Here is a 25,866-nt window from a genome sequence, read left to right as displayed (position 1 = left end):
GCGCCGCGCCGGTTGGCGGGTCCCCCCCCCCCCCGCCGATTCTCCGGCCCGCGATGGCCCGAAGTCCCGCTGCTGGAATGCCTGTCCCGCCGGCGAGAATCAAACCACCTCTCTTACCGGCGGGACAAGGCTGCGCGTGCGGGCTCCGGGGTCCTGGGGGGGGCCTAGCCTGCGGTGGCCTGGCCCGCGATCGGAGCCCACCAATCCTGTGCCGTGGGGGCACTCTTTTCCTTCCGCCTTCGCCATGGTCTCCACCATGGTGGAGGCGGAAGAGACCCCCTCCACTGCGCATGCGCGGGGATGCCGTGAGCGGCCGCTGCGCTCCCGCGCATGCGCTGCACGGCAAAGTCAGTTTCGCGCCAGCTGGCGGGTCACCAAAGGCCTTTCCCGCCAGCTGGCGGGGCGGAAATCAGTCCGGCGCGGGCCTAGCCCATCAAGGTTAGGGCTCGGCCCCTCAAGATGCGGAGGATTCCGCACCTTTGGGGTGGCGCGATGCCGGACTGATTCGCGTTGTTTTTGGTGCCAGTCGGCGGACATCGCGCCGATTGCGGAGAATCCCGACCCTTTTTTAAAATGTGGGAATACCAAGTAACGGGCAATATAGCGTGGCCAATCCACCTACCCTGCACATCTTTGGGGGCAAAACCCACGTAGACACGGGGAGACTGTGCAAACTCCACATGAGTGTAGATTTATTTGTTCTTAAGGGCAGCACAGTAGCATTGTGGATAGCACAATTGCTTTACAGCTCCAGGGTCCCAGGTTCGATTCCGGCTTGGGTCACTGTCTGTGCGGAGTCTGCAAGTCCTCCCCGTGTCTGCGTGGGTTTCCTCCGGGTGCTCCGGTTTCCTCCCACAGTCCAAAGATGTGCAGGGTAGGTGGATTGGCCATGATAAATTGCCCTTAGTGTCCAAAATTGCCCTTGGTGTTGGGTGGAGGTGTTGAGTTTGGGTAGGGTGCTCTTTCCAAGAGCCAGTGCAGACTCAGGGGGCCGAATGGCCTCCTTCTGCACTGTAAATTCAATGATAATCTATGATTAATCTAGGATAAAGGTTCGGCACAACATCGTGGGCCGAAGGGCCTGTTCTGTGCTGTATTTTCTATGTTCTATGTTCTATGACAGTGACCCAGGGCCGGGATCGAACCTGGGACCTCGGCGCCGTGAGGCAGCAGTGCTAACCACTGCATCACAGTGCCGCCCTTACCCTGCATATCTTTGCGTTGTGGGGGTGAGACCCATGCAAACACGGGGAGAATGTGAAAACTCCACACGGACAGTGACCCAGGGCCGGGATCAAATGTGGGTCCTCAGCGCCGTGGGGCAGCGGTGCGCCAGCGTGCCACCCCTTGCTCAGAGAATTCTGTGTGTATTTAGGAATTGTTTCATTCTGTTTAGAACAACTGCGACCTGGGTGGTGAAAATGAAGAAATATGACCAAGAATAGAGGGAATTAAGTGAATTGTGGAAGAAGCAACAGGTCAGGAAAAGTTTACAGGAATAAAGAAAAACGGAATAGAAAGAGAGACATAAGTTAATATATACATAACGGAAATATGGAAACAGGTTAATTGATTCTCTTGATCTCTTTTCATTTCCTCATGGAAATTGGGTGTTTATAGGAAAAACAATGAAAATATAGATTCCTCTTATGAGGATATGGCAGCAGTAATGTTAAGACAGTGTATAAATGGTGACTAACACACACATCCTCTCACTGTTAGTGTAAGGAAAACATTACACTCTAATTACAGGAAAAGCATATATTCTGTATAACAGTAAAATTAACAGGATATGTTTTTTAAAATGTATCTAAAAGTGGTTTAGATTTCAGCACAGATCACAAATACTCTCATTTCATTCTCAAAACCTGACATAACTCAGTCTATTAGAATGACAGAAAATCATGGATATCTTTGTAACTTTACGTAAGTGATTTTAGATGGTTTCAAAATGTCTTTTGCTGAAACCATTGGGTAAAAATATTACTATCAAATTGAATTTTATTGCAAAACTATAATCACTGAAATGATCAGTAACTCAAGTACAAGATTAATATTAAGACCAGGATAGCTTTATGCTGTTTTGGCAGTTTAGCAAGCCAGAAACCTCTGTAACTACAACCATTTCACTGCAGATTCTGCTGGAAGTTGACAGCGACAAGGAAGTTAAAAGTTCATTTACTTACCTAACGAACAGCTAACAATTATTCCGTAGGACTCCCAGTACATTTCTGTCTGTCCCGGACAGGTTGCTAACTGGTTATTGGAACCCGAGGTCTATGTGGGCCATTAGGAAGGTTCTATACATCCTATATTCATCAAAGCTAAAATGCTCTTTTCAATTTTTAATCCACGTCTGTGAATTCCAACACTTTGAAAAATGTTAGGAAGGAAGATGATGTATTGCTGATTATGAGATCATGATCCATATGGTAAGAGCCCTTCCACACGATTCGAAGAATTGTAAGTGACGCTGAGTTGGAACCAGGAAACAGCTGCACTTTCTGGTTTGTTGAATCCTGCTGTTCAGCGCATTCAAAGCAGGAAGAGAAGGCTGGCTTTACACTGGGGCTTGCTTGTTGAATTTAACTGGCTCCCAGTCCCAACTGAACACACAGGAAGAGTTCAGCCACAGCACAATCTGCTTGGGGTCAGGGACACAAGGATGCCTGCAGCAACCCCATTGTCTATAATGCAAGCCAATTTCCTTATTTTACAAATGACACAACCATTTGTGATCATGTAAAATGATGCACCCAATTTCCTCATTGACCTTTTATTGTTAAGATGTTTGTGTATCAGGGATATGAACTGAACAAATACTAACTAGGCAATCACTCCTAATAAAGAAGTATAAAAGTTTATTTCTCGCTTTGCAAGGAAAACAAAAATGGGGGAGAAAGCCAGTTGTGTATTTCCCTTACATAAAGCGTCATGTCCCATTTGTTCTGCCCAATTGTGGCTTATGCAATTATGTTAATTCTACTCCTTATCTTGGCTCTGTGATAACTCCTGCATTACACCAATTAATAGTAATAACTCTATGTCAATTCATTCATATAGAAAAGTTATATGGCCTGCACTCTGGATTCTGAACAAAATGTCCTCTGAATATTTTTCTCCAAATAAATATATCCAGTTTATTTGAACTTTGCATCTTCAAAGTTAAAACCAGATTCTTAATTGGACAGAAGTGTCACATGCCCATACTAAATTGGAAACAATTGGATATATGCTTACCTTGGGGCTGTTGGGCCAGCAAGGACTGAGAGGGAGTACCTACACCACATGGACGGCAGCAGTTCAAGAATGCAGTTCACCATCACCTTCTCAAGGACAATTAGGGATGGGCAATAAATGCTGGTCTAGCCAGTGATGCCCACAACCCGCAAATGAATATTAAAAAATTGGGCCCCATTTTAACCAATTCAAAATCCTTTCACTGAGAGAGAGAGTTAAAATTAGGCCCAATGAATGGGTTCTGATGTTTTCAGATATTTTCTTCACGGATAAGTTCATAAGATATTGGAACAGAATTAGACCATTTGGTCCATCGGGTCTGCTCTGCCATTTGATCATGGCTGATGTGTTCCTCATTCCCATTCTCCTGTCTTCTCCCGGTACCCCCTCATCTTCATATCAATCAAAAAATCCCCTTATTGATCATGAAACCATGGGCGTCATTCTCCGACCCCCCGCCGGGTCGGAGAATGGCCGTTGGCCGCCGTGAATCCCGCCCCCGCCCCCGCCGAAGTCTCCGCTCCCGGAGATTGGGCGGGGGCGGGAATCCAGCCGCGCCGGTTGGCGGGACCCCCCGCTGAATTCTCCGGCCCGGATGGGCCGAAGTCCCGCCCAGAAACTGCCTGTCCCGCCGACGTAAATCAAACCTGGTATTTACCGGCGGGACCAGGCAGCGTGGGCGGGCTCCGGGGTCCTGGGGGGGGGCGCGGGGCGATCTGACCCCGGGGGGTGCCCCCACGGTGGCCTGGCCCGCGATCGGGGCCCACCGATCCGCGGGCGGGCCTGTGCCGTGGGGGCACTCTTTCCCTTCCGCCTCCGCTACGGCCTCCACCATGGCGGAGGCGGAAGAGACTCTCCCCACTGCGCATGCGCGGGAAACTTTCGGCGGCCGCTGACGCTCCCGCGCATGCGCGGGGAAACTGACAGCGGCCGCTGACGCTCCCGCGCATGCGCCGCATTTCCGCGCCAGCTGGCGGGGCAACAAACGCCATTTCCGCCAGCTGGCGGGGCGGAAATCCCTCCGGCGTCGGCCTAGCCCCTCAATGTTGGGGCTAGGCCGCCAAAGATGCGGAGACTTCCGCACCTTTTTGCCGGCGCGATGCCCGTCTGATTTGCGCCGGCTTTGGCGCCAGTCAGCGGGCATCCCGCCGTTGGGGGAGAATTTCGCCCCATATTTGTGTTGAGGTGCTGTTACCTATAGGGCTACAGACCAAGAGCTGGAAGGTGAAATCAGTCAGAATAATTCTTTCTTAGAACACATGGAGCAGGAGTAGGCAATTTAACCTCTCGAGCCTGCTCCATTCAGTATGACCATGGCTGATATCATCCTGACCTTAACTCCACCGTCCTGCCTAGTCTCCATAACTCTTTAACCCATTACCAATTACAAATCATTCTAACTTAGAGCAGCACGGTGGTGCCATGGTTAGCATTGCTGCCTCACAGAGCCAAGGTCCCAGGATCGATCCCGGCGCCAGGTCACTGTCCGTGTGGTGTTTGCACATTCTCCCCGTGTTTGCGTGGGTTTTGCCCCCACAACCCAAAGATGTGCAGGGTATGTGGATTGGCCACGCTAAATTGCCCCTTAATTGGAAAAAATTAATTGGGTACTCTTAAAAAAAAATATTTTTTAATCTTTCTAACTCCTCCTTAAGTTTACTCAGCATCCACCACACTCTGGGGTAGTGAATTCACAACCCTTTGTGAGAAGTAGTTTTGCTTCAAATCTGTTTAAATTCGCTACCTCTTATCCTATGATTATGACCTCTCGTTGTAGAATGCCCCACAAAAGGAAGCTTCCTTGTATACCTCAATTTGATCTCCCCTCATTCTTCTAAACTCTACGAGTATAGGCCTAAACTGTTCAATCTCTCTTCATATGACAAACCCCTCATCTCTGGAATCAACCTAGTGAACCTCCTCTGAACTGCCTCCAATGCCACTACATCTTCCCTAAAATGAGGGGACCAAAACTGTGCACAATACTCCAGGTGCGGTCTCACCAATGCCTTGTATAGATGCAACAACACTTCCTTACCTTTATACTGTATTCCTTTAGCTATAAATGCCAGCATTCCATTTGCTTTCTTTATTATCTGCTGTACATACAAGCTACTTTTCTGTGACCCATGAACAATGACACCCAGATCCCTCTGCACTGGAGCACCTTGAAGTCTCTCCCCATTTAGATAATAAGTTGCCTTCCCATTTTTCCGACCAAAATGCATGACCTCACACTTATCTACATGAAACTCCACCTTGCCACATTTTGGCCCATTCTCCTAACTATCTATATCCATTTGTAAAGTTCTTGGGTGGGATTCACCCCTACCCGACGGCGCGGGGGTCCCGGCGCCGGGGTGTGGCGTGAACCACTCCAGCGTCAGGCCGCCCTAAAGGTGCGGAATCCTCCGCACCTTCAGGGACTAGGCCGGCACCGGAGTGCTTTGCGCTGCGCCGGCCGGCGGAGAAGGGGCTTGGCGCCACGCTAACCAGCGCCGAAGGGCCTCCGCAGGCTGGCGCGAGTTGGCACATGAGCAGGAGCCCCAGCGTGTGCTGGCGTCATCCCAGCGCATGCGCAAGGGGGGTTCATCTCAGCTTCGGCCATCGCGGAGGATGACAGCGGCCGACACGGAACAATAGAGTGCCCCCACAGCACAGGCCCGCCCGCGGATCAGTGGGCCCCGATCGCGGGCCAGGCCTCCGTGGGGGCAGCTACCAGGGCTAGATCCCCCTGCGCTCCCCCGAGGCCACCCCCGCCGCCAGGTCCCGCCGGTAAGGACCTACTCTAATTTACGCCGGCGGGACCGGCAAAAAAAAACGGGCGGCCACTCGCCCCATCGCGGGCCGGAGATCGGCAGGAGGGCAGTTGCTAGCGGCCGCCGACAGCTCGCCGCTATTCCCGCCCCCGCCAAATCCCCGGCGCCGGAGAATTCAGCAGCCAGTGGGGGCAGGATTCACGCCGCCCCCCGGCGATTCTCCGAACCGGCGGGGGGTCGGAGAATCCTGCACCTTATTTCCTCATTGCAATTTACTGTCTCACCTGTTTTTGTTTTGTCTGCAAATTTGGTTATATAACCTTCTATCCCTGTATCCAAGTCATTAATATGGAGTAAATAGCTGGGGCCCAAAGTCCGAACCCTGTGGCACCCCACTAGTTACATCTTGCTATCTAGAAAAAGACCCATTTATCCCGACTCTGCTTTTTGTTGGTTAGCCAGTCTTCTACCAAGATGATAAATTACCCTTAATCTCATGTGATCTAACCCTTGTGAATTAACCTTTAGTCCGGCACCTTATCAAACGCCTGCCGCAAGTCCAGATATACGACATCTACTGGATCCCCATTATCTCCTTTGCTTGTTACATCTTTGGAGATGAAAATGTATTGAAAATATTAGCCATTACACCTCATACAAAATGGAAATAAATGTGAATAAAAGACAGATTTCCACTTAACAAGCCAGAATGTGTGTCTGGTTTACATTTTCATAGGTTCTGGAGCACATATAGATTGCATGTCTAGACAGTGGATATCTCCATAACTCAAGCATGTTAAATGCATTTTAAAAAATAAATCCATTAAAAGTTTAACTGCCTTTGGGTGCTGTTGCGTCAGCTATTAATAAGCCATGTCCCATCATGGCGACTTCAAATATACTTCAGGGCATTTTTAAATAGCACCTAAGGAGATATCCATCTTGCACTATTTATCTACAATATATATCAGAATAAAATATATTTTCTAAAGGGTATGCACTGAACTCTGTTATATAAATATGGAAATTACAATGTTAAAATGTGAACACTTAGTTCTGTAAAATCACTCAGTAGCACTATGGAGCATAGGTTTAAGGTGCGAGGGACAAGGTTTAGAGTAGATGTAGATGTACAAGGCAAGTTTTTTACACAGAGGTTAGGGTGCCTGGAACTCGCTGCCGGAGGAGATGGTGGAAGCAGGGACGATAGTGACGTTTAAGGGGCATCTTGACAAATACATGAATAGGATGGGAATAGAGGGATACGGACCCAGGAAGTGTAGAATATTGTAGTTTAGACAGGCAGCATGGTCGGCAGGGGCTTGGAGGGCCGAAGGGCCTGTTCCTATGCTGCACTTTTGTTTGTTCTTTGTTCACTGTATTATGTTTATCCCCACAAATAACGTAAAATGCTTTCTGAAAGAAAATTCACAATACTTTTTTTCACTTGATCACATATGAAATAAACACTTGCAATTAATTCACTGATCACATATGAAATAAAGGATTTTCATGACGATTTAAACATAAATCCAGCTCATCGCGATGTGAAACTAATGTCAATTCACCTATACAACTAAAGATATTCTTGAGCTCAGCCACAGCACTGAGCTGAATTCAGTAAATTTCCTTTAACCCAAGAGCTGCCTAATGTAAGGTCGCAGTAAGGTCGCACCTCACCACAAGCGGGAGTATTTTAGGACTTGGCTTTGCTTCATGCAAAAATAACGCCTGATGTTCTAAAACCTGCACCAAAACGACAGCTTCCAGTGCAATGCATTCTACTCACACAATCGACAGTGTGTTCGCGTTTTTTTTCACTTGCTGATTATGTATCTTTCACGATCCGGGCGGGCTGTAACGTGTTGTCAATGCTGTGATACTTTGCATTTGAAAAGAACATTGTTAAAATATAAATGTTCATCAAGGTTTGAATGGACTGTTTTGAGCCATTCTTTAGGACAGGCATTGATCATAAATCTCCCAATGTGGGTTCCATTTCTTTTTGCCGTCAGTCTCATCCTGTTGTCATGCAGTTTGTTGACATTGTCTGTAAGGGTAAATTACTAACTGTATTTGTAGAACAATGGTACTTCCATCAGGATAAAATTATTTTTGGTCATTGGCCGTTTGACAAGTGCACTGGATGTTCGACTTAATACAAGCTGACGTTTCCATAGTCTCGCCACAGTGCACAGGCCCCCTAAGCTCTTGCCTGATGTCTGCTTGTTTTGTTTATTTTGTCCCCCCATTGGTGATCCCACCTGTCTTTTTTGCAATTTTATTCTGAGAGCTCTCCTCCCAGGCTGTTTCGAAACTGAATACTCATTTCATCTTCTGGTCCCTCCCACTTTCACAAAAAGCAATATAGATGATGGCCACAACCAAGTGAAGTACCATTGACTTCAGCTTAATACCATATTTTCCATTTGGCAGAAGTGAGGTCTCATTTAACTGACGTGACCTAGCTTTTCTCTGGACCAATCTTTTTATCATACTTAATATTTTGAAATGAACAGTAACAATGAGCACTGAATATCTCATTAACCTCACTCTTAATATTTGGAACTTGTTTTCTTTCTTCTATTGTCTCCAAATTCCTCTGTAACACATTCCAAACCATAAGCAGAAAGGTGAGCAAATAGGTTCCTCCCAGTTCTGCAGTGTCTCTCTTTTTAAAAAATATTTTTATTCAAGAAAAAATGTTTCATTATAACAAAATAATACAACACTACACACCAATACATAAAGGTACAATGCAAAAATAGCACAATCAATGCTCATCAATCCCACTGAACCCAACACTTCAAACATCAAACTAACCCTCCTCCTCCAACTGCTAACAGTGACTAACTCTTGGGAAAGGAAATGAACGGCCACCACCATGAGTAGGATCCTTCTACTGACCCCCTAATGATGCACTTGACCTTCTCCAGCTATAATAACTCCATTAGGTCACCCAACTAGGCCGAGGCATGGGGCGGAGTAGGAGATCTCCACCAAAGCAGAACTCGCCTCCAGGTTATAAACAAGGCAAAGGTGAGGACATCCGCCTTCACCACCGCCGCCGCCCCCCCCCCCCCCCTCCACCCCCCCCCCCCCCCCCCCCCCCCCGTCTGCAGTACCGACGAGTCTAAAACCCCCAAAATGGCTCCAGCTAAGTATCAAGAATCTCTGACATGGTGTCAAAGAAGGAGACCCAGAAGCTTTCAACTTTAGGACATGACCAGAACATGTCCTATGATTCGCTGACCCCCGGGAACACACCTATCCTCCACCCCCGGGAAAAAAAACCTCATCCTCGTCTTCATTAAATGCGCCCTGTGAACCACTGAATCAAGCTGAGCCTAGCACATGAGGAGGTAGAGTTCACCCTGTGAAGAACCTCACTCCAAATCCCCCCCATCGAAAACCAGACCCAGTTTGCCCTCCTGCTTTCTCCTCACCTCATCCAACGAAGCTTGCTCCGCCGACAAGATCTGGCCATAAATGTCCAAAATCCTCCTCTCACCTGCATCGGCCAGAGATTTTATTTTATTTTTAAAATTATCTTTGTTGTCACAAGTAGGCTTACATTAACACTGCAATTAAATGTGACAACCCCCCCGTCGCCACATTCCGGTGCCTGTTCGGGTACACAGAGGGAGAATTCAAAAATTACCTAAAGGTCCAAATTACCTAACAGCATGTCTTTCAGGACTTGTGGGAGGAAACCAGAGCACCCGGAGGAAGCCCACACAGACACGGAGAACATGCAGACTTCGCACAGACATAGAACATTACAGCACAGTACAGGCCCTTCGGCCGACCTGTGAAACCACTCTAAAGCCCATCTACACTATTCCCTTATCGTCCATATGTCTATCCAATGACCATTTGAATGCCCTTAGTGTTGGCGAGTCCACTACTGTTGCAGGCAGGGCATTCCACGCCCTTACTACTCTCTGAGTAAAGAACCTACCTCCGACATCTGTCTTATATCCATCTCCCCTCAATTTAAAGCTATGTCCCCTCGTGCTAGACATCACCATCTGAGGAAAAAGGCTCTCACTGTCCACCCTATCCAATCCTCTGATCACCTTGTATGCCTCAATTAAGTCACCTCTTAACCTTCTTCTCTCTAACGAAAACAGCCTCAAGTCCCTCGGCCTTTCCTCATAAGATCCTCCCTCCATACCAGGCAACATTCTGGTAAATCTCCTCTGCACCCTTTCCAATGCTTCCACATCCTTCCTATAATGCGGCGACCAGAATTGCACGCAATACTCCAAATGCGGCCGCACTCAGAGTTTTGTACAGCTGCAACATGACATCATGGCTCCGAAACTCAATCCCTCTACCAATAAATGCTAACACACCGTACGCCTTCTTAACAACGCTCACAACCTGGGTGGCAACTTTCAGGGATCTATGTACATGGACACCGAGATCTCTCTGCTCATCCACACTGCCAAGAATCTTACCATTAGCCCAGTACTCTGTCTTCCCGTTATTCCTTCCAAAATGAATCACCTCACACTTTTCTGCATTTGCCACCTCTCAGCCCAGCGCTGCAGCTTATCTATGTCCCTCTGTAACTTGTAACATCCTTCTGCACTGTCCACAACTCCACCGACTTTAGTATCATCTGCAAATTTACTCACTCATCCTTCTACGCCCTCCTCCAGGTCATTTATAAAAATGACAAACAGCAGTGGCCCCAAAACAGATCCTTGTGGTACACCACTAGCAACTGGACTCCAGTCTGAACATTTCCCATCAAACACCACCCTTTGTCTTCTTCCAGCTAGCCAATTTTTGATCCAAACTGCTAAATCACCCTGAATCCCATGCCTCCGTATTTTCTGCAGTAGCCTACCGTGGGGAACCTTATCAAACGCTTTACTGAAATCCATATACACCACTTCAACAGCTTTACCCTCATCCACCTGTTTGGTCACCTTCTCAAAGAACTCAATGAGGTTTGTGAGGCACGACCTACCCTTCACAAAACCGTGTTGACTATCTCTAATCAAATTATTCCTTTCCAGGTGATTATACATCCTATCTCTTATAAACCTTTCCAAGATTTTGCCCACAACAGAAGTAAGGCTCACTGGTCTATAGTTACCGGGGTTGTCTCTACTCCCCTTCTTGAACAATGGGACAACATTTGCTATCCTCCAGTCTTCTGGCACTATTCCTGTAGACAAAGATTGCTTAAAGATCAAAGCCAAAGGCTCAGCAATCTCCAGAGAATCCTAGGATAAATCCCATCCAGCCCAGGGGACTTATCTATTTTCACACTTTGCAGAACTGCTAACACCTCCTCCTTATGAACCTCAAGCCTTCTAGTCTAGTAGCCTGAATCGCAGTATTCTCCTCGACAACATTGTCTTTTTCCTGTGTGAATACTGACGAAAAATATTCATTTAGCACCTCTCCCATCTCCTCGGACTCCAAGCACAACTTCCCACTACTGTCCTTGACTGGCCCTACTCTTACCCTAGTCATTTGTTTATTCCTGACATATCTATAGAAAGCTTTAGGGTTATCCTTGATCCTACCTGCCAAAGACTTCTCATGTCCCCTCCTGGCTCTTCTTAGCTCTCTCTTTAGGTCCTTCCTAGCTAACTTGTAACTCTCGAGCGCCCTAACTGAACCTTCATGTCTCATCTTTACATAAGCCTCCTTCTTCCTCTTGACAAGTATTTCAACTGCTTTAGTAAACCACGGTTCCCTTGCTCGACCACTTCCTCCCTGCCTGACAGGTACATACTTATCAAGGACACGCAGTAGCTGTTCCTTGAACAAGCGCCACATTTCCATTGTACCCATCCCCTGCATTCTTCCTCTCCATCCGATGCATCCTAAGTCTTGCCTCATTGCATCATAATTGCCTTTTCCCCAGATATAACTCTTGCCCTGCGGTATATACCTATCCCAAGCCGGAATCGAACCTGGGACCTTGACGCTGTGAAGCAATAGTGCTAACCACTGTGCTACCGTGCCGCAGGTAGGATCCTATTCAAGAGAGAAGGTGCCAAAGGAAATTAAGAAAACTTCTTACGCAAGAAATTGTGAACCTGGAAATACCTGAATAGATTAGTCCTCAGGAGGTGGAATCTGTCCTACAGCTCCTTAAAACCGGCAAACCAACCCGCCACAAACCTCTCCTGACGCTATTCCCCCCCATGACTTGAACCTCAAATCCAAACCTGCTGGCACAAAGAGATTATTACTACAAATAGGGCCGAACAACGTCAAGGAGCCAAGCTTAAAATGTTGTCTAAACTGCCTCCAAATCCTCAGAGTGGACACCACTACCGGACTCCAGGTAACTTTTGCAGGGAAAAGGAAGCAAGGCAGTTGCCAAGGACCCCAAACTAGACCCACTACAAGAGCTCGCCTCCATTTGTCCTCATTTGGAATTCGGATCCTCGAGTCACCCTATTATCTTTTCAATACCGGCTGCCCAGTAATAAAACAGCAAATTAGGGAAAGCTAAGCCCACCGACTGCCGTTCTCTCTGAAGAAATGCCCCAGGGGTTCTTGGGCTTTTCCCGCCCAAATGAAGGAAGCTATCACTTTGTTGACACCAGCAAAGAACGATTTGGGGAGAAAAATGGGGAGACATTGAAAAGGAATAAAAACCTTGGGATGACATTCATTTTAACAGTCTGAACCCCTGACTTCCGGGTGCGGCTATGCAGAGCTAGGTCGCATATTCGGCAGCTCCCGCTTGGAACGGACTTTTGGGCTCTTTTACAGGGCCCCCACGGCATTTGTTTGACATTTCCCGGTGTGGGAAGAAGACTGCAGCATTCCCCTGACAGTGTCCCCCAGGAACGTTGTGTCTTTTGGATACCAGACCCGGCAGAAACAGTAAAAGATTTGGCTTTAACTGCAGGATAAACAGAGCCTCTTCCAGCATGCAGGCGGGGGAAGGGCAAGCTTAAAGCTGCAATCTGGCTTGACTCTATCAAAGGTGAATTCTAGCAGCAGAAGGAACAACTGTGAAAAGATCTACCAAGGCCATTGAAGAAGCAGGGACGAGGCTTCTGGTGGCGGCCATGGAGGAGTAGGTCGCGCATTCGGCAGCTCCCGTCTGGAACCGACTCTCAGATCTTTTTTAGGAGTTTCCATAGACTTTTTGGGGCAGACTGGTGAAGCAAACACTGCCAACTTCTATGAAACGGACCAGACGTGTAACGGCCAAAGGAGCGGCATTGGAGCAACGGGAGAAGCGAGGGAAAGAAAACAAAATGGCGGCAGCCAGGGACAAAGGGGAGCTGCAGGAGTTCATCAAGCGCTGCTTCGAGGAGCAGCGCGAGGAGATGCGCAAAGAGATGTTGGCGCCTATGCTTTCGGCAATTGAAGGACTCGGGATCACGCAAAAGGCCCACGAAGCTAAGATCCAGGAGGTACAGAAAAGAGTCAGTCAGAACGAGGACGAGCTCGTGGGCCTGGCGGTGAGAGTGGAGCAGAACGAGGCGCTACACAAGAGGTGGGTGGGAAGATTCGAAGACCTGGAGAATAGGTCGAGGAGAAAGAATCTGCGAATCCTGGGTCTCCCCGAGGGAGTGGAGGGGGCTGATGCCGGGGCATACGCGAGCACGATGCTCGAGGCGATGATGGGCACGAAGGCCCCTTCGAGGCCGCTGGAGTTGGACGGGTCACATCGGGTGCTGGTGAAGAAGCCCCAGGCAAATTAACCGCCAAGGGCGATGGTGGTGAGGTTCCACCGGTTCACGGACAGAGAGTGGGTCCTGAGATGGGCCAAGAAGGAGCGGGGCAGCAAGTGGGACAATGCAGAGATCCGAATATACCCGGACTGGAGCACGGAGGTTGCAAAACGAAGAGCGGATTTCAACCGGGCCAAAGCGGCGTTGTACCGGAAAGAAGTGAAATTCTGAATGCTGCAGCCAGCGCGACTGTGGGTCACATACAAGGACCAACACTATTACTTCTAAACGCCTGAAAAGGCGTGGACCTTTGTACAAGCCGAAAAGTTGGACTCTAACTGAGGGTTTGTGAGGGTGGGGGGGATGTTTTGGGGTTTGATGTGTGATGGTTGTTGTATATAGGGGGTCAATCACGTGCAGGAAATGTTACATAGGCTGGGGGAGAGAGACCAGGCCGCGACAGGAGCTGCGCCAGAGGGGGCGGAGCGGGCTTTGGAAGGCGCGAGGTTTTTTCCCGCGCGCGGGAAGAAAGGCGGGAAGGGGAACGAAGGAATGCATATGGATTGGGAGACTCCCACGCGGGCAGGTCAATGGGACGGCGGGGGAAGCCGGGGTCAGCAGGCGTCAGCTGACTTACGGGAGTGACATGGGGGGAGCAAAAAAGCTAGACAGAGGTCTAGCGGGGGGGAGGGGAGGGGGGGGAAGGAGGGGGGGGGGGGAGGAGGGGGGGTGGAAAGGGTTGCTGCTGCACTGGCCGAAAGGGAATGGGACACAGAAGAGGTGGGGGACTGGACGGTGAGGGAGGCGTGGACACGGGACTGGCCCAGAAAAGGAAATGGCTAGTCGGCGGGGCGTGGGGGGGGTGAGAGCCCCTCCAATCCGGCTGATAACGTGGAATGTGAGGGGCCTGAATGGGCCGGTGAAGAGGGCTCGAGTGTTCGCGCATTTAAAGGGACTGAAGGCGGACGTGGCCATGCTCCAAGAGACACATCTGAAGGTGGCGGACCAGGTCAGGTTAAGAAAGGGATGGGTAGGACAGGTATTCCACTCGGGACTGGACGCGAAGAATAGAGGGGTGGCAATATTGGTGGGAAAGCGGGTGTCATTTGAGGCCAAGACTATTGTAGCAGAAAATGGAGGGCGATATGTAATGGTGAGTGGTAGGCTGCAAGGGACGTGGGTGGTGTTGGTAAACGTATACGCCCCGAACTGGGATGATGCAGGATTCATGAAGCGCATGTTGGGGCGCATTCCGGACCTGGAGATAGGAGGCCTGATAATGGGAGGGGACTTCAATACAGTGTTGGATCCAGCACTAGACCGCTCCAAATCAAGGACTGGAAAGAGGCCGGCGGCGGCCAAGGTACTTAGGGGGTTTATGGATCAGATGGGGGGAGTGGACCAATGGTGGTTTGCAAGGCCACAGGCCAGGGAATTTTCTTTCTTCTCCCATGTGCACAAAGCCTACTCCCGGATAGATTTCTTTGTTCTGGGTAGGGCGCTCATCCCGAGGGTGGAGGGGGCGGAGTATTCGGCTATAGCCATTTCGGACCATGCCCCACACTGGGTGGAACTGGAGCTGGGAGAGGAGAGGGACCAACGCCCGCTGTGGCGGCTGGATGTGGGACTGCTGGCGGACGAGGTGGTGTGTGGGAAGATGAGAGGGTGTATCGAAAGGTACTTGGAGGCCAACGACAACGGGGAGGTGCGGGTGGGGGTGGTATGGGAGGCGTAGAAGGCAGTGATCAGGGGAGAGCTAATTTCCATTAGGGCTCATAGGGAGAAGACAGAGGGTATGGAAAGGGAGAGGTTAGTGGGGGAGATTTTGAGAGTGGACAGGAGATACGCAGAGGCCCCGGAGGAAAGATTACTTGGGGAAAGACGACGGCTCCAGACGGAGTTTGACCTGTTGACCACAGGGAAGGCGGAGGCACAGTGGAGGAAAGCGCAGGGGGCGACCTACGAGTATGGGGAAAAGGCTAGTCGGATGCTGGCACACCAGCTCCGTAAGAAGATGGCAGCGAGGGAAATAGGGGGAGTCAAAGATGGAAGGGGAGCCACGGTTCGGAGTGCGACGAAAATAAACGAGGTATTCAAGGCCTTTTATGAAGAGCTGTACAGATCCCAGCCCCCAGCGGGGGAAGAGGGGATGAGACGATTCTTAGATCAGCTGAGATTCCCGACGGTGGAGGAGCAAGAGGTGGCTGGTTTGGGGGCACCAATTGGGTCGGAGGAGCTGAGCAAGGGTTTGGGGAGCATGCAGGCGGGGAAGGCCCCGGGACCGGACGGATTCCCGGTGGAGTTCTACAGGAAGTACGCAGACCTGTTGGCCCCTCTACTGGTGAGGACCTTTAATGAGGCAAGAGAGGAGGGGACCCTGCCCCCTGACAATGTCGGAAGCGACAATTTCTTTGATCCTAAAGCGGGACAAGGACCCACTGCAATGTGGATCGTACAGGCCGATCTCGCTCCTCAATGTGGATGCAAAGTTGCTGGCAAAAGTGCTGGCCACGAGGATCGAGGACTGTGTCCCGGGGGTAATCCATGAGGACCAGACGGGATTTGTAAAGGGCAGGCAACTAAACACCAATGTGCGGCGGCTCTTAAACGTGATAATGATGCCATCGGAGGAGGGAGAGGCGGAGATAGTGGCAGCTATGGACGCGGAGAAGGCCTTTGACCGAGTAGATTGGGAGTACCTCTGGGAGGTGCTGCGTAGGTTTGGGTTCGGGGTAGGGTTTATCAATTGGGTTAAGCTCCTTTACAGAGCCCCGATGGCGAGTGTAGTGACGAACCGGCGGAGGTCGGAGTACTTTCAACTGTACCGAGGGACGAGGCAGGGGTGCCCCCTGTCCCCCCTGTTGTTCGCATTGGCGATCGAACCATTGGCCATGTCATTGAGGGAGTCTAATAAATGGAGGGGGGTGGTCCGAGGGGGAGAAGAGCATCGGGTGTCGCTATATGCGGATGACCTGTTGCTGTACGTGGCGGATCCAATGGAGGGGATGGTGGAGGTCATGCAGACTCGATGGGAGTTTGGGGAGTTTTTGGGCTATAAGCTCAATGTAGGGAAGAGTGAGCTCTTTGTATTACAGGCGGGGGACCAAGAAAGAGAGATAGGGGACCTTCCGCTGAGGAGGGCGGAGGGGAGCTTTCGGTATCTGGGGATCCAGATAGCCAGGAGTTGGGGGACCCTACATAAACTGAATCTGACGAAGTTGGTGGAGCAAATGGAGGAGGATTTCAAAAGATGGGACATGTTACCGCTCTCGCTGGCAGGTAGAGTGCAGTCGGTCAAAATGGTGGTCCTTCCGAGGTTTCTGTTTGTGTTTCAGTGCCTTCCCATCGTGATCACTAAGGCCGCTTTTAAGAGAGTAGGCAGGAGTATTATGGGGTTTGTGTGGGCGAATAAGACCCCGAGAGTAAGGAGAGGGTTCCTGGAACGCAGTAGGGACCGAGGAGGGTTGGCACTGCCAAACCTGGGGAGCTACTACTGAGCCACAAACGTGGCGATGATCCGCAAGTGGGTTATGGAGGGAGAGGGGGCGGCATGGAAGAGGATGGAGATGGCGTCCTGTAAAGGAACGAGCCTGGGGGCGTTGGTGACGGCACCGCTGCTACTCTCGCCGACAAAGTATACCACGAGCCCGGTGGTGGCGGCAACGCTAAGGATCTGGAGCCAGTGGGGACGGCACCAGGGTGCAATGGGAGCATCGGTGTGGTCCCCAATAAGGGGTAACCACCGGTTTGTCCCGGGGAAGATGGACGGGGGGTTCCAGAGCTGGCATTGGGCGGGGATTGGAAGAATGGGGGACCTGTTCATCGACGGGACGTTTGCGAGCCTAGGGGCACTGGAGGAGAGGTTTGAGTTACCCCCGGGAAATGCCTTTAGATATATGCAGGTGAGGGCTTTTGTGAGGCGACAGGAGAAGGAATTCCTGTTGCTCCCGGCACAAGAAGTTCAAGATAGGGTGATCTCGGGTGTATGGGTCGGGGAGGGCAAGGTGTCGGAAATACACCAGGAGTTGAAAGAAGAGGGGGAAGCGCTGGTAGAAGAGTTGAAGGGTAAATGGGAGGAGGAGCTGGGGGAGGAGATCGAGGAAGGTCTTTGGGCTGATGCCCTAGGTAGGGTTAATTCCTCCTCCTCGTGTGCCAGGCTCAGCCTGATACAATTTAAGGTGGTCCACAGAGCGCACTTGACGGGGGCGAGGTTGAGTAGGTTCTTTGGGGTAGAGGACAGGTGTGGAAGATGCTCAGGGAGCCCGGCGAACCATGTCCATATGTTTTGGTCATGCCCGGCACTGAAGGGGTTCTGGAGAGGAGTGTCGGGAGCAATATCTCAGGTGGTGAAAGTCCGGGTCAAGCCAAGCTGGGGGCTAGCAATATTTGGAGTAGTGGACGAACCGGGAGTGCAGGAGGCGAAAGAGGCCGGCATTCTGGCCTTTGCGTCCCTAGTAGCCCGGCGAAGGATCTTGCTAATGTGGAAGGAGGCGAAGCCCCCCCAGCCTGGAGGCCTGGATAAATGATATGGCTGGGTTCATAAAGTTGGAGAGGATTAAGTTCGCCTTGAGAGGGTCTGCGCAGGGATTCTACAGGCGGTGGCAACCGTTCCTAGACTATCTCGCGGAGCGTTAGAGGAAGGTCGGTCAGCAGCAGCAGCAACTTTGGGGGGGTGGGGGGGGGGTGGAGGGGACGTCCTGGGAGGGGGGGGCGCGGGGGGGGGGGGAAAGGGGGGGACTGCCTGGGAGGGTGGATGAGCAAGAGATAACATGAAGGGTTGGGGAAACTGGCACGTACGGGTGAGGGCCAGTGTACAAAGCTGTGTAAATATATCATTTTGCCATGTATATATCTTGCTCTGCGCGATTTGTTCTTGTTTTTTTGTTACGAGGGGTTATTGTTTGTAAGGGAGAAAAATTGTGTTAAAAAACTTTAATAAATATATATATTTTTTTAAAACAGTCTGAACCCTGCCTGGCAAGGACAGGGGGAAGTTATCCCACTTTTGCAAGTCAGATTTAACCGCATTCACCAGACTAGTTTAATTTAATTTATGAAGTGAGGCGCAATCGTGGGCCACCCAGATTCTCTGATAATGAAAGCTAGATCTGGTAAGGCAAAAAGGCAACACCTCCAGACAGGCTCCCCTCCCTGTGGGATTCACTGTCACTGGAAAGTATTTGCTCTTGCTCAAATTCAACTTATACCCTGAGAAGGTGCCAACGCTCCTAAGTAGTCTCGCTATCTCATCCATGGCGGAGACTGGGTCCGTGTTATAAAGAAGCAGATCATCCTGCTATGCCATACTAACAAAGTGCAGCAAGTCCAACACAGCAACCCAAAGTGACTCATCTTCCGACTGGTAAATGTGGGATTGGTGGAAGGAGAAGAGGACATGGTTTTATAAATTGCAAAGTTAAGTGTAAACAATGCCTTCAACCTTGTATTTAATTAGTATTTGTTATGTTTTTAGTTGTTCTGCTCTTCTTTACAGTAGAAACAAAGTATGAGATTGTTGCCACACCATAGGTTATGTAACCAGTGAGTCAGACTTTGTTCGAGAGGTGTTGATTACTCACAATCTAAGGTGAAAGAGCAGAAAAATCTCTCGAGTGCCTCTGGTGATGTCACCATGTAATCACCATGACACACTGCACAAAGAAGCATTGATTTACAATACATAACAGTATTGGGCTTTAGTCTTGTTCTTTACTAAATATATTGAAGCTATTTCTAGAATTGAGGGGCATCAGTTACGTGGATAGAATGGTGAAGCTGGGGTTGTTTTCCTTTAGAGAAGAGAAGTTTGAGAGGGGATTTGAAAGTGGGGCTCAAAATCATGAGGGGTTTGGACATTGATGGAAGGATTGAGGATCGGAGGACACTGATTGACGGTGATTGGCTAAAGAACTAATGGTGACATGAGTAAAACATTTTCACGCAGCAAGTGGTTATGATCTGAATGCACTGCCTGAAGTGTGATGGAAGCAGTCAATTGTGGCTTTCAAAAACTTGGATAAGCATTGAAAGAAAAATATTCTATGGGCACAGAGAAAGAGTGGAGAAGTGCGACTAAATAAACTGCTCTTGCAGAGAGGCAGCATGGTCGGGGTGGGCTGAATGTCCACTTTTGTGCTGAAACCATTCTATCATTCTTTAGTATTGTAATCCATAATGAAAAGACTTACTTTAGGTTTGCTAATGACCCATGAAGTTTCAACTCGATGCTAAGTGTTAATGTGCTAAGCTGGGGAATTGCAATCAGTTAGTACCGACTTCACATTTTCTCTTTTAAAAAATGGATTTTAAATTGTAGGAATTCTGCTGCAAACTTTGGAATTAATTCAGGAATGATTCCATCTTCTCGCAGATCTTGCGCTGGTGCACTGTGGTCTTTCCGCCTGGGTTGTGCCAGTTAGGCGGATTGGCAATGATCAATGCGCAGGTTACGGGGGTAGGGCGGGAGGGTGGGCCTAGGTAGAGTGCTCTTTTGGACGGTCGGTGCAGACTTGATGGACCGAGTGGCCTCCTTCTGCACTGTAGGGATTCTATGGATTCTCACCACTCCACAGGAGAGCAGCAGAGTAGGTGCATCAGATGTCTAAGAGCTGGCTGACTCAGTGTTTGGAAGAGGTGGGCCCACACATGCAGCTGCTTCTGTACACCAGCTGTGATAATGAAGCAGCAGATTTGTTTTAATGTTTATTCAAAGACAAATCTTGTGCAGTTCATTGCACAGATTTTTTCACTTCTTAAGATCGGAAAGTGCTGACTTCTGTTTTGATGTTTGGAACTTTTACTGACATTTGGGGACCAGTCAACGGAATTCTGTTTCATGTCAGGATACGTACAGAGTTTCACTTTCCCTTCGTCAACAGCAACTGAAGCCAAGAACAACCGCACTTGCTTGCTCACGTCGCTATTAAAAGAGCCCCTGTCATTGTATTACCTGGTTCAGTATAATGGGTCAATACGATTCAGGTGCACTAACATATGCATTGTTTACTTTGAAATCCATTTCTCGCAAGAATAATAATGAGCACCAGTACTTCTTATGGTAGAGCATCGATGCTGAGATCAAATATTTGAAGCAAACACTTTTATATAGAAGTTTGATTTGAGAGCTCTGCATTGCACCATTTAAGCAATCATTCCCATTTCCCGGCTCCCATTTATACATATTTCTTTGGATTTCGTGCACTATTTGCACACCTTGATTACGCCATTCTTTCTGATCTCTACTGTTGCTAAAGTTTCAATCATTTTGTGGTCATGCTTCTCATTTCGAATGAACTGTAAATATTAATTGGCTATTGTGAAATACACTGCTACTGGTGTCTATACACCCAGGACTCAAATTCAAGAGTGATCCATTTTCAGATGAACACAATGAAATAAATAGAAGCAGAAGTAGGCATTTTGTCCCAATCCACAATTCAATAATATCATTGTGATCTTCGATCTCAACTCCACTTCTTGTATTATTCACCATTGTTTATTGTATATTTTAAAAATTAATTTACAGGATGCATTTCAGAGAGCATTTAAGAGTCAACCACATTGCTGTGGGTCTGAAATCACATGTAGACCAGACCAGGTAAGGATGGCAGATTTCCTTTAGTGATCCAGATGGGTTTTCATGACAATCGACAATGGTTTCACGGTCAATTTTAATTCCAGATTTTGTTTTTATTGAATTCAAATTTCACCATCTTACGTGATGGGGTTTGATGGGATCTTGCTCTGGGTCTCTGGATTATTCATCCAGTGAAACTACCATTACGCCACTGTTTTCCCAGAATCTGTATCAATTGTGGTTAACCTTATGCAGGTGCAAGGCATTGATTGGGTTGTTATTTGAGCAAATATAAAGAGATCACAGTATCACAGAATAATACAGTACAGAAGAGGCCCTTTGGCCATTTGAATCTACACCAACGCATGAAAAACACCTGCCCACCTAATCCCATTTACCAGCACCTGGCCCATAGCGTTGAATGTTATGACGGGCCAGGTGCTCATCCAGGTTCTTTTTAAAGGATGTGAGGCAGCCCGCCTATACCACCCTCACAGGCAGTGCATTCCATACCGTCACCACCCTCTGAATAAAAATGTTTTTCTTCAAATTCCCCTGAAACCTCCTGCCCCTCAAGTTGAACTTGTGTCTCTTGTTAGCATAATGTGTCAGTCTCGTTATCTGAAAGAGGCCAGTTTGAGTTCATGCCTCAAAGAGACCAGTTTGTCTTATGTTACGGGCCAGGGTTTAGAAAACTCCAAAGTATATCATGCAGTTCATCTGACGTACAACTGTTTATTGATTTTTGTTACGATGAGCACATGAACCTGCCTTTCAGGTGGTATTCAACAGAGTTCCTAGACGCTGTTAATCAAAAAAACCAGGCTTTATTCAACGAATTTAGTTAACATTTATATAAACACACATATGCAAGAATTTTTATCAACTACAAACATAAATGCCCCACACAGCTACAGTAATCTATGTAGAACCCTTAATGAATCCCCTCTTTACTGTTCCAATTTAATAACAAGATCCAAGTAAAAACCAGAACCCTCTTTTCAAAGGTGTGGCCCAACATACAGCACCCTTACTGGTATAAGACTTGCTACTGATGCTCTTGTTTACTTTCCAAACAGCAGGTTTGAATTCCTTCCAGAAAACAATCATTTATTGTAAGCTACCAAGCAGTCTGTAAAACAGTTTTGAAAATGAAGATAGAGAAACCCCTCTTTCAACCTGTGCAGTACAAAGCAGACCAAACTCAAAGCAAAAGTAAAAGTCAAAAGCGAAAGTAAACTCACAGAGCCCCAGCCCAGCTCCACCCACACAGTGACATCACTGAAGCCATGTGATAAGACAAAAACGTTTCTTAAAGGGACACTCACATGACACTTGCACATATTTGCCCGTTTAAGAGGCTAGTGAAAAGTTAATTTGTTTAGTTGATTGTTCTACCCAAAATAGTATAAAAAGATACTTACTGACACTGGGGTGTATCACTCTAAATGGAGTAAAGATTGGCTCTGGTTTCATTCTTCACCATCTGCCTAACAGAATTTAAAACCCATACCACTTAATTATAAAGTTCTACAAACCTCTTGGAGAGTTTAATTCTGTTGAAGCTTAAAGAAGTTTTAAAGATACATGGGGATCTGCACTGTCTGAGAATAACTGCAGTCTTACCCAGTGTTCTTAGAGGTTCTCTGCATTTTTCCTTCCTAAAACCTATTTACATTTTTTAACCCTTGATGTACTTTGGATGAATGTATCTGTCCAAGTGTAGTTGTTCTGGAGGCTGCTAATAGCTGCACTTATGCATGGATCCGCATTCATCATTTTCATATGACAGAGTTAGTGGTATTTAATTCTCTACTCTGACCTTCATGCAGTCAAAATAGAAATGGTTGGCATCAATTTTTAGCAATATCTGGTTAAATTAGTATATCTAAAATCAACAGTGGACGTCAACAGTGGAGCAATGGGTTATTTTCTAAAAACAAAAATATAATAGATTAGTTTAATGAATGTTAAAATGATGAAAATATGAATCAAAGAGAAAATATGGGGAGGAGCAAATGAAAATTGTCATGTTTTTGTTTGTATTTAGATATTTTTAAGTGTTTGCTTTTGCTATGTAGGGTTAATGTTATCATCATAAAAAATACTCGGATTTTGTGTCTTTAATTCTGTAATATTAGTCTTTTGGTCTGTATCACAAAGTAGATATGGAACACTATTCAATCCATAATAATATACTTCCGGTTGCGGCTATGCGGAGCTGAGCCGCACATTCGGCGGCTCCCACTAAAACTGACTTTTGGGCTCTCCAGAGGAGCCCCAACGGCAATTTTTCGACGACTTCCAGTGTGGGAAGGTGATAGCAAGGTCCACCTCCATAGTATATGGATTGGACCAGGAGCGGAGCGGTCAAAAAAGCGTTTTTGGAGCAGCGAAAAGTGCGAGGGAGAAAAAACAAGATGGCGGCGGGCGGAGATCAAGCGGCATGGGTGCAGGAGCAGCAGGAGCTTCTCAAGCGCTGCTTTGAGGAGCTGAAGAAAGAGGTGCTGGCGCCAATGCTGACGGCGATCGAGGGGTTAGTGGAGACCCAGAAGGCCCAAGGGGCGGCGATCCGGGAGATGTGGGAAAAAGCCACGGAGAACGAGGATAAGATCTTGGGCCTGGCGGTGAAGATGGAGGCACACGAGGCGCTGCACAAGAGGTGGACAGAAAGATTCGAGGACCTGGAGAACAGGTCGAGGAGGAAGAATCTTCGGATTCTGGGTCTCCCTGAAGGAGTGGAGGGGGCCGATGCCGGAGCATATGTGAACACAATGCTCAACTCGCTGATGGGCACGGGGGCCCCTCCAAGTCCCCTGGAGCTAGAAGGGGCTCATCGGGTCCTGGCGAGGAGACCCAAGGCCAACGAGCTGCCAAGGGCGGTAGTGGTGAGGTTTCACCGTTTCGTGGATAGAGAGTGTGTCTTGAGATGGGCCAAGAAAGAGCGGAGCAGCAGGTGGGAGAATACGGAGATCCGAATCTATCAGGACTGGAGTGCAGAGGTGGCAAAGAAGAGAGCTGGTTTTAATCGGGCCAAGACGGTGCTGCATCGGAAGGGGGTGAGGTTCAAAATGCTGCAGCCAGCGCGATTGTGGGTCACATTTCAGGATCGACACCACTACTTTGAAACGCCTGAGGACCTTTATACAAACTGAAAAGTTGGACTCAAACTGAGGGTTTGTGGTTGTGGGGGGGATGTCGGTTGTATACAGGGTTTTAACTATGCGTAGGGAATGTTCCACGGGTTGGCTTGATGGATGGGATGGGGGAAGAGATCTCATGGGGAGACTGTGAGAGAGTGTAGGCGCCGGTGCTGGAGGGAGGGGAGGCCCGGGGATGGGGGAATTTGGATAAGGCCGCAACAGGAGCAGTGCCAGAGGGGGCGGGGCCGGCTCAGGAAAGCGCGGGCTTTTTCGCGTACTAGGGAAGGACGGAGGGGGGGGGGGGCTGGAGGAGCGCACACTGATTGCTGGGGAGGGGGGATTCCCACACGGGGGGGGGGGGTCAATGGGACGGCGGGGGAGGCCGGGGTCAGCAGGAGTCAGCCGACTTACGGGAGTGTTATGGGGGGAGCAAAAGAGTTAGATACGGATCTAGCGGGGGGAGGGGGGAAATAGGGTTGCTGCTGCATTGGCCGATGGGGAACTGGAAACAGAAGAGGTGGTCGGGGCGGGGGGCCCCCGTCTGGGGGACTGGAGAGTGCGGGAGGCACGGGCACGGGACTGGCCTAGAAAAGGAGATGGCTAGTCGGCAGGGGGGTGGTGGTGGGAAGCCCCCCAATCCGGCTGATAACTTGGAATGTGAGGGGCCTGAATGGGCCGGTTAAGAGGGCCCGAGTGTTCGCGCACTTAAAGGGACTGAAGGCAGACGTGGTCATGCTTCAGGAGTCACATTTGAAGGTGGCAGACCAAGTCAGGTTAAGAAAGGGATGGGTAGGACAGGTATTCCATTCGGGGCTGGATGCGAAGAACAGAGGGGTGGCAATACTGGTGGGGAAGCGGGTGTCGTTTGAGGCCAAGAATATTGTAGTGGACAATGGAGGTCGATACGTGATGGTGAGCGGTAGGTTGCAGGGGGCGTGGGTGGTACTGGTAAATGTATACGCCCCGAACTGGGATGATGCCGGATTCATGAAGCGCATGTTGGGGCGGATTCCGGATCTGGAGGCAGGAAGCCTGATAGTGGGGGGGGGGGTGGATTTCAACACGGTGTTGGACCCAGCATTAGATCGCTCCAGATCTAGGACGGGGAAGAGGCTGGCTGCGGCCAAGGTGCTCAGGGGGTTTATGGACCAGATGGGGGGAGTAGATCCGTGGAGATTTGCTAGGCGCCTGGCCAGGGAATTTTCTTTTTTTTCTCACGTACACAGAGCCTACTCCCGGATAGGTTTTTTTGTTTTGAGTAGGGCGCTGATCCCGAAAGTGGAGGGAACGGAGTACTCGGCCATAGTTTTCTCAGACCACGCCCCGCACTGGGTGGAGCTGGAGTTGGGAGAGGAGAGGGACCAATGCCCGCTGTGGCGTCTGGATGTGGGATTACTGGCGGATGAGGAGGTGTGCGAGAGGGTGCGGGGGTGCATTGAAACGTATTTGGAGGCCAACGACAACGGGGAGGTGCAGGTGGGGGT

At 49.0% G+C, this 25,866-nt stretch overlaps 1 protein-coding gene across 7 annotated transcripts in view; it reads right to left on the bottom strand.

Annotated features, from left to right (window-relative positions):
- Positions 1 to 25,866, bottom strand: part of LOC140411434 (tyrosine-protein kinase Fyn-like) — a 461,382-nt gene that overhangs the window by 157,915 nt on the left and 277,601 nt on the right. For 2 of the 7 annotated variants that reach the window (XM_072500570.1, XM_072500545.1), the window contains exon 1: positions 2,187 to 2,430. The exons of 4 other annotated variants lie outside the window; for them this stretch is intronic. In XM_072500570.1, coding sequence (XP_072356671.1) covers positions 2,187 to 2,229 — 43 coding nt within the window. In that variant the 5' untranslated portion in view covers positions 2,230 to 2,430. Of the gene's footprint in view, positions 1 to 2,186; positions 2,431 to 25,866 lie in introns of those variants that run through there. One more of the 7 variants, XM_072500542.1, reaches the window with a different exon arrangement.

This window comes from Scyliorhinus torazame, chromosome 1 (genome assembly GCF_047496885.1).
Source record: "Scyliorhinus torazame isolate Kashiwa2021f chromosome 1, sScyTor2.1, whole genome shotgun sequence".
Lineage (NCBI taxonomy): Eukaryota > Metazoa > Chordata > Chondrichthyes > Carcharhiniformes > Scyliorhinidae > Scyliorhinus > Scyliorhinus torazame.
The sequence above is the reverse complement of the archived record's forward strand: the minus strand, read 5'-3'. Positions and strand labels throughout refer to the sequence as shown.